Below are 9,314 nucleotides of genomic sequence, written 5' to 3' on the forward strand. Positions count from 1 at the left end.
GCCGGGTGGGAAGGGGGCGGCTGCAGCCTTGTGGGTGGTGTAGGTGGTGCTGGGGGGTGCGTGGCGCTGGGGAGGGGTCTGGGGCCGAGGGGAGGGGGTGTAGGTACCCCTGGGGGTAGTGACCATGACCGCGGGGAGGGAGCGTACCTGGCCCTGGAGGGGGTGCAGGTGGCCCCGAGGAGGGTGTGTGTGGCCTTGGTGAGGGTGTAAGTGGCCCTGGGGAAGGGGCCTGCACCGTGCCAGGGAGGGAGGTCCTGGGGTGCGGAGGGCCCCGGGGGAGATGGGGGTGTTCTGCTCAGCAGGGGGGAAGCAAAGGGGAACGCCCTGGAGGGGAGGGGGAGGCCCATGTGCCACTGGAGAACTGGGGTGCAGGTGGGGGTGACCGTGGTCCTGCCATGGGGAACTGGAGGTACGTGCTGTGAGGAGGGTGTCTGCGGGAAAGGGGGTTGAAGGGGCTTTCCGCCTCGGTTGTTCTACCACTCGCTGCTGAGCAAGTGCATTAGTGTCTCTCCTCTGCCCTGCAGGTGCTGGAGCAGCTCCAGCCTGGGGCGCTGGGCACTATGCTGGTAGTTGAATTGAAAACAGAAAAACATGCAAAGAGGAAATATGTAATAAAGCAGGTGAGGAGGTGGTTGCTAGGAAAATAACAGTCCATTGGCATGTTTGTCATCTCCATGGGGCCTTCTGATAGTAACCGAGACAAACATGTTAGGTAGCTTGGACACTGGGTAAGAATAGGCTTATATCTTACTATGCTGCTGTTTTGGAAATTGGAAGATACAGATTAGTTTACTAGAATATTGATGTTAAAAGTGGGGAAAGGCCTATTTGGGCCCATCCAGTGTGTTTTCACGTTAGCTTACTGCTACTTTGACAGTGCAGGAGAAAGACCGGCTAGCTCTCACAGGTTTACTTAAAGCTCAGTTTCTGGCCGCCTCCCAACAAGACGACTGCTCCAAACATTAGAGATTGGAGCTATCATTGAAAATTTATGCCAATTCATACACAATTTGCAGTTCCGGTCATCTTGGCAAGATTGTTCAGGCTTAAAGTTTGCCTGTCCTCTATATTACGATCTCATCCTTGTCTTTTGTTTGGTGCAGGTTGAGTGCATTGAAGAAGAGCGAGCAAATGAGGCCTTGAAGGAGGTATCAGTGCAGTTTTTCTTTATTACTTCACTTACAAAGACCAAAGTCTTAAGAGAACAAAGTCTTTTATCTACAAGGATTAACTAAGTAAATAGTCAAGATGTAAATCAGGTAGGACTATCTGAGGGGTGTTCTCCCTGCCTTCTCCTTGAGCTTAGGCCAGGATTTTGTAGTGATTGTTCTTACATTTGAATATGTAGATTCAAATGGGCAGCTGTTCTCAGAGGATAGTCCTTTTTCAAAGGTTTGTATTTGTTCTGTGCTGAAGACAAAGAGCACAGCTCATCCTTCTGGCCTTTTAGCTGAGGGAGATCCTTGGTCTGTTTATAGTTTAAGAACTCAATTTCTAGTTAACATATTTTGTCATATGTTCATTTCTCAGTGTTAGACATGTTTTGATGGGAATGATTTGACTGGCTTTCTTCCTGTGTTGTACTTTTTTGTGCAAACTTGTTTCAATGCCTTGAGTAAGAAGCAATATCAGAAATACTATTAAAATACCCAAATTGGTTTGAACAAAATATGTGAAGCAGCACATAATGGATTAGTCCCAATGTCCAGTGTGTGTGACATCTGTAGCTGAAAACGACTACGTGTCTGTACAGATGCTTCATCCTGCTCCAGAGAGGTGACCTCTTTATGTACTGAGACTGGCTTTACTGATAAAGTTTGATCCAGTTTTTCTGCTGATGCATGTGTCTATTGAAATAAAAGCAGTTGTGCCAGTGGGAGTGTGGCTCTCAGTTCTTCTGTTGTGTCTGCACAGCCACAAACACAGCTATAGGAATGTAAGTTGAATTCTTTTTACCTTTCACATCATCAGCAAATTTGCTGAAGTAACTGTTAATTGTTAGAGCCTTGTGTGGAAACCAACTTTGAGATAAGCATCTCGCTGGTGTCATCATATTTTCTGAGGTTCAAGCTCGCATAGGGGTTACTGGAAATAATGGCTACGCTAGAAAAATCATCTTGACTTTCATATTCCAAGACCTGTTTTCAGGTTTGGATGTTAGGAACTGAAGAAGGGGGTTGTTTACATATCTCTCTAAGGATCAGTTTATATCCTTGAATTTCACAAGGCTGTTACAGCATTATGTTATAGAGTCTTAGTGAAATATTTTCCTTAACTGGACATTTGTGCATGCAAATGTATAACAGAGCTTGCACATTGAAAGTGTTTGATCAGACATGCGGTGTGAACAAGTCAGGAACTGGCTTCAGATATTTAAGGCCCTGTTAAGTGGGAAGGACGGTGTAGCTATAGAAAGCACTCTGTATTTTTTTTATTCTATGCAGGGAATGGATTTGCTAAAGCTTCGTCATTCAAACATCTGTGCTTACAAGGAATTGTTTGTGACTTGGGATAATGAGGTGAGAATGGAATAGCATTGCTCAAACTGGAACACATGGTTAATGTAGGCATGTAAGCATTTTCATAGATTTAAATTTGGACTCATTGATGTGAGGTGCTAAAAAAAGGTTATTTGATTTGAAACAAGCCTGGTTTTTTAACTCCTGAATAAACATCCTGAAAAACTGTGAAGATACATGGATTGGAGTCCACCACGTGGCAGTATTGCATGCTGACTTACAGATTCTGATGTGAATCAGTGTGTAATACTGATTTTCATGGCTGCATGAAAACCCTTTTATAGGAGACTATAGGAAGCTGAAAGCCCTGACTTATTTATTTGTAGATTTTATTCAGTGCTCGAGCAAAATTTGTCTTGATTTTATGGATGTCTACTTGACTTGAATTGTCCCATATAGCTTCAGATAAGATGCTTAATAATTTTTTTTAAAAAAAAGCATGCTGTATTTTTAATAAAATAAAGTAAACATTGTCTCCTCTGTGAGAGATTAATCATCTCGGAACACCTTGGTATTGGTGAACATCACACCCATCAGTTTGGCCAAGTGCTCGGTTTCATCTTTCTTACTGGGTATGTTATTACCTGCATACAATTAGACAATTTTGGTGTAATGTTTTATTACAGATATCATCTCTGTTCCTTTGTCTGGTAATGGAGCACTCAGGCCAAAGAGATCTTTCGTCTGTAATCAAGGAAAAAAGGCAGAAGTCAGAAAAAATAACAGACATGGTAAAAAGTACAGAAGAGGCATCTGGTTGAACTGGGTCTCACTGCTTTTATGTTTCTTCCTCTGTATTCCCTCTGCCTCAAAGTCCTCCCCAAAATCTTCAAAGCACAGTGTTTTGCTGAAGGGTGGTTTGGAAGGCATCTTCCAAAAGCTATTTGGAAGTTACTGTGTTTATGTTGTGCTTTCATGTATATCCCCCTCAACAGGTGATTCTGAGGTTCCTGGGACAGATGGTGGATGCTTTATTTTATATACACAAACAAAATATTTTCCACAGGTGAGCAGAAATCTCATTTGCTTTGTCTGATAGGTCATTGTTCTTTGTAGTGACTGTTGGTTCAGCACAGCTGCTCACTTCGAGGCAGTGAATCGTACTGTTCAAAAGGGGGAGTAGGAGTTAGAAATTCTGGACTTAATTAGTTTTCTGTGACCTCTGAAGTTATCTTTTCTTGAATTTTGTCTAGAATTATCTGTTTGAACAAGGTGTTCTCTGTTGGTTTGAATGTGCTAAAATTCTAATACTAATTTTAATATTAGAATATTGACTGTCTCTGTTAATGCTTACATTTTTGGTGGCTGTGATGGAAAAAAGTATGCTTTGTGTACCTAAAATAAGAGACAACCGTTGCATTCTGTGTTCAGATAGATCTGTTGCAATCACAAATTTTGAAGCATTTCACAGTAAAAGAAGAAAATAATTGTATTTCAGTTGATTATCACTTGTATATTTTAAAAAAGTCCAACAAACCAAAACCCACAAACAAAAAACCCCCAACCCCCTCACCACCATTCCACCCACCCTTCCCCCAAACCTTCTGATGTGTAAAGATGCTGGGAACCTGTGGTTATATATCATTAGACTCTGATGTCACAGGCTGACAGAAAATATTTGTGTTGCAGAAATCTCAAGCCATCAAACATACTTGTGACCGATGAAGCATTCTTCATGCTTAGCGACTTCAGTACAGAATCACTTATGACAGATGAGATGAAATGGAAAATAAGAGTGGAAGAAAGTAGATACTTGTTTTACACCTTTTTTTTTACCTTATTTTTAAAAGATTCAGTTATGGTGAATATTTTTAGTCCTCAGAGAAAAATCAGCCAGAGGAGAAAAAATATTTTCCTTCCTCTTCCTCTGTAGTATATTATTTGCCTTCTAAAGTATGAATAGGATATTCATAGGAAGTTGCCTGCAGCATTAATTGTATTCACAACTGAAAACTAGAGACATGTCTGTGAGTCTCAGAACTCTGCAACAGATACAGTTGGAATCCTTTTTAGCTTGATATATATGCAGTAACATCTTAGAAAATTGTGCATTATAGTGTGTTTTAGTCTTTTGTGGCATATCACCAGTAAAAAAAGTCTAATCTCTTCAGAGTATCTATTAATTATTTTTAGACATAAAACAATTGCCTGCGGTTCATGCATGTGCAAGCAAAAGCTATGTATAGTACAATGTCAGCAACGTTACCATATGATTTTTATTTCAACAGATTGCAAGTCTTGGATGGCTCCAGAAACATTTGGTTTTTCTTTTACTGAGAAATCCGACATCTGGTCTCTAGGTTGCATTCTGCTTGACATGACGACCTCCTTTCTTCTGAATGTATGTGATAATGTTTCATTATAGATTTGAAGTGTCATTGGCCCACCAGGATATCTGTAAATGAGTGTGTGAAAGCTCTTCTGATACTATACTCTACAGGCAGAAGAAATAACTTCATTACTGCAGGATATTAGACAGGATACCAGCCGTCTTGAGGGAGTTCTGACGCTAATGCAAAATGGAGATAATGTCTCTTTGCCTTTATTTCCAATTTTATTTATGATGCTACAGATTGAGCCCAGCATGAGACCCACAGTAAAGTGAGTTCTGGATGTTTTCCCTTTATTTTTTTGTCCTAGACCCATTCTACCTTCACAAAGATGGGAACGTTAGCTACTGTTTGGAAGAGATCGAGTCAAGGCTGCTGATCTTACTGCCTTGACAAATTGAGTTATTAAAGTCAAAGACTTGGTGTTCATTCAGAAGTGAGCATTCTGATATGTGTAGGTGTCCTTTTTTGAAGAGTTACAGTGTAAAATCATGCTGTACACAATTTTATAAGCCATCAAATTGAAGCCTAAGCATGGCTTGCTTAATGTAAGCTCTTTCATTAACTGGTTTGAAGTAAATTGTGTAAGTTCCGTCAAAAATAATCCAGTCTTCAAAGAAGTGTTGTTAGCTTTTTATATCAAAACGAAACAAATACTGTAGAATTTTTTTTTTTTTTTGTAACTTACCAGTTCTAACTTACCGGTACTGCTTTTGTCTCTCATAATTCTAGGGATCTGACTGATGTTCCGTTTATTAGGGAATGCCTGACTATTGATGGTGCTTCTTTAGTATATCTGAAAAAGTCTTTGCCTCCTAAAATAATAGATGTGCTCCTTGAGGGAGGAATCGAAAACGTTCTAGGTAATAAGGAAAATAAGATGAGTGTAATGATGATTTTTTCATAGGAAATAAGCCCTAAATGTTTTCCACTCAGCATATATTCTACTTGAAAATGAATTATTGGGCGTTCATTTTGCTTGAAATAAAATGGTATGCTATTTGGAGGAAGGAACAGTATACAGCCTTTTCTGTAACCTCATAAGTTACCAGCCATACCTGCTGCACAAGTTAAATGGGGTCAGAGATCATTCCTCAGAAAATTGGGGATCCCCACTTTGTCTGCATTCTAACATGTTTGCCAATTTATGCCAACAAAGGTTCTGTTCCATTATTTTCCTTCTAAGTAAGGAAGATATTATCTTCATCTGAAAAGGCTATCAGAATCGTGCATTTAAAGTCACTGTCCCCGCTCTGATTTAATATTCCAACAAGTCCCCCAAATATATAATGCCCAATACACAGATTATAGAAAGAATCATAATACTTTGTTATACTGAAATGTTTGCTGCATTAGGGGAAAAGTTTTTCTCTTTTCAACAATAACAAATTCCATGATTTTCTTTTAGATCAATTCACATATTGAATAAAACAGAAAATGTGAATGTTCTTTGTAAGTGTTTGTATCAAATAGAAGAATTTTCTTGTTTTATGTAGAATTCATGCAGGTTTTCTGGGATATAGAAGAAGCACAGGTTAAAGCCATTCAGCACCTTGCCAGCTTTGTAAGAGATAAAAGTGGTAAGGCACTATTTTATTAGTTTATTTATTCTTCTCTTTCCTTATGTTTTGAGATAATAGGAAGAGGAAAAAATTCCCATGACAATAGACAAGAATGAAACTGCTCTCTTCCTATTTCTCATTTTTGGAACATACTGGAATAGGCCGCTAGTTGATGTGATTGTGTTAGTACTTGTTTTGTAAATGCTTTTGTTGAACATCAGAGGTGTTTTACTCGATGAGAAAAATGGGCACTGGAAAAAAACTTCGTGATCTTTTAATTGGCAGCAAAGGTGAATTGGCAAGCTGACTTTTGAAGAAGGTAATTCATGTCAGCGTTGGGGCAGCTTGGGGGTAATGCGTAGGGCTGTAAGAGTGGTGAAGCAAAAGGAAGCTACACAGGTCTAGTTTCTGTATGTCTAGTAAAGCTGTGTGAGCGGAGAGTGTATATCTTCTCCCAGCATCTGCACATTTTTCAGAGTAATCTTTCAGATCAAGTTTATCTTTTTCAAAGCACCGTGTTAACTCAGTTATAAAGTGTACTGCCATTTGATAGTGATAGCATTTGAATGCTGGCATTGGCTTATGATGTTAAAACTCAGGGGAGTTCACAGCTGTAATTGATAAGGAAGCAGAATAATTTAGGTTTTTTCCTTAGTTACCTATATTTTCAACTCTTACTGAAGAAATCTTTACTCAGTAATACAGTGGACTTTGGTTATAAATAACAAAATTAATGGATCTTTGTGATTTCTCATTCAAACCTATTGACAGCGATACAAGGCCATGCATATGTGACTTGTTTGACAGTACTACACCATGGCTTACCATCACTGATGCTGACATCTTTGAAGGTGCTCAGAATGGATCCCTAAAAACTATCCAGTGTTTCAACATTTTATCATATATTTGTGGATTCGCTGAATAGCTGTAATAGCTATTCCAAAAGCTCAAAGTCTTCCTAGAGCAAGGAGATGTGGTGAAATACTTCCCTCCACAGGTTCTGAAAAGCATGGGCTTGGGCTCACACGCAGTGTTCTACGCTGTGGCTTGCTACATGACCAGTGAACAATGCCAGTGTGACTTAATGAGGAATGTACTGGCTACGCTTGGCTTGCATAGCCTCGCAGCTGTCTTTAATAAGAGATATTTCCCAGAGACTACAAAATTCACTCTGCATTGTTCCATCTATACTTGCATTTTGTGCTCTTTGATTCAAGAATGTTGTTCTGCCATATCACGTTGTCCATAGGGACTCAAATTTATTTCAAACTGGAACTGTTGTGTTTTGAGGCAGAGATGGCCACTGAGTGTTTTAAGCTGTGTAACTGAATGTCGTCTCAAAAAATTTCTTTTCCCCACAGCCTTGCCCTATCTGCTGACATTCACAGAATTGATCACTTTTACCATGAAGACTCATGTAGAGTCTCTCAAGTTACAAGTAGATGGTTGCAGTTTATTGCTTGACATTCTTAGTCAAGGTACAGTTATGAGATTTCCAACTTATGCTGGAAAATACAGCCTATCTCTTGTAAAGTTAGATTTAGCAGATAAGGTTTGAAATTAGTTCAGTAATGATTTTAGGGGATAAATTTAAAGTATTAGAGGGAATTTAACCAGCTGTCAACTCTAATAAGAGTCTGGATTCTCATGGACTTCCTTCAGGACTGGCATACATGAATTCTGTGTTAGAGTTAATTTTAAATACAGGCTACTGATTGTAGGCTACCAAGTTTGTTTTCATTTTATGTGGATTGTTACTAGGGCATATAAATAAGTCTGTCAGTGCTCTGATATTTTAATTTGAAAGCATAAAAAATGTAGAATATGTTTTGGTCTCTTGTATTGTCCCTGCTGTCATTTTCTTGGCAATTTACCCCAATAACACCTGATAAAGATACAGGATTAAGAATAGTAAAAATTATGTTTCAGAAAAAGAAAATTTAAAAAAAAAGTAATTTTTGGATTTACTATGTGAAGAAATGCTATGAATTGAATGTTTTACTTATGCTGACAGCAGGGAGTTCAGACTTCATTCAAAGCCACTGAAATGTCTTTGTTCTGTTCAAATGTTTACTTTCGGCAGCTCTAGAACAGGATGTGGTGATGGCCCTGAATGAGAATGTGACCAGCTCTCTGCTAGAGACAGCGAGAAAACACTCTGAAAATGAAGAGTTACTTTCATTGGTCTGCACATTACTGATGATGATTTCAGCCAGTGGTGGGTTACCTTGTCCATTTTTGGGGAATATTCTTCTGTGTTTACTTTTATAATCTAATCCAAGATAGAATACGGAACTCGTGACTTCACTGAGAGATGTGGATGTCTGTAGGTGTTAGTTTAATAGCGGTAATATTGGTGAGATTGACTAGATATTGGTAAGATAACAGTCCCGAAAGTGTAAGACACACTGCTGAGGCTTCAGGTACTTAGAATTGTTTCTATTAGAGTGGTCCTGTATGTCATCTTGGTTTGGAAACAAGTACAAACTGTGCAAATAGCACTTGGGGAAAAGCAGGGCATAGAACCTGGTTTCTATTTTTGGCCGTACCATGATGATTTGAAATCATTCTACCTAATTTCTTTACTTTGGTTTTTCTCCTGAGATTTTAATTGCTAAATATGTGTAGTATTTTTTATTTGTTTTCAGCGTCAGTTCAACAGTCATCAGAAGACTGTTTTTATAAATGGTTACAGTAGGATTTCACAGCAAGGGGATAATCATAAAAAAAAAAGTAGACAGTGTCATGTACAAATAAACTTACCGTCTAAGACCAAACTATTTTTATACAGTGTTTCCTAATTCTGAAGTGGAGGTAGCCTGAATTGCTAAATTGCAAACATTTGAAAAATAGTAATTTATACCCTCTCAGTTCTTTTTCTGTTCTGTAAATTTCAGATCTGT

At 38.8% G+C, this 9,314-nt stretch overlaps 1 protein-coding gene across 1 annotated transcript in view; it reads left to right on the forward strand.

Moving 5' to 3' along the window:
• The first annotated feature begins 560 nt into the window (after window positions 1–560).
• Window positions 561–9,314, forward strand: part of STKLD1 (serine/threonine kinase like domain containing 1) — a 13,792-nt gene continuing 5,038 nt past the window's right edge. The window contains exons 1-12 of the mRNA XM_035897665.1: window positions 561–620; window positions 1,104–1,148; window positions 2,445–2,519; window positions 3,146–3,250; window positions 3,455–3,525; window positions 4,149–4,264; window positions 4,748–4,860; window positions 4,960–5,120; window positions 5,582–5,712; window positions 6,346–6,429; window positions 7,773–7,889; window positions 8,495–8,629. Of these exons, the coding sequence (XP_035753558.1) occupies window positions 561–620; window positions 1,104–1,148; window positions 2,445–2,519; window positions 3,146–3,250; window positions 3,455–3,525; window positions 4,149–4,264; window positions 4,748–4,860; window positions 4,960–5,120; window positions 5,582–5,712; window positions 6,346–6,429; window positions 7,773–7,889; window positions 8,495–8,629 (1,213 nt within the window). The remainder of the gene's footprint in view (window positions 621–1,103; window positions 1,149–2,444; window positions 2,520–3,145; window positions 3,251–3,454; window positions 3,526–4,148; window positions 4,265–4,747; window positions 4,861–4,959; window positions 5,121–5,581; window positions 5,713–6,345; window positions 6,430–7,772; window positions 7,890–8,494; window positions 8,630–9,314) is intronic.

This window comes from Egretta garzetta, unplaced genomic scaffold (genome assembly GCF_000687185.1).
Source record: "Egretta garzetta isolate BGI_Z169 unplaced genomic scaffold, ASM68718v1 scaffold417, whole genome shotgun sequence".
Taxonomy (NCBI): Eukaryota; Metazoa; Chordata; class Aves; order Pelecaniformes; family Ardeidae; genus Egretta; species Egretta garzetta.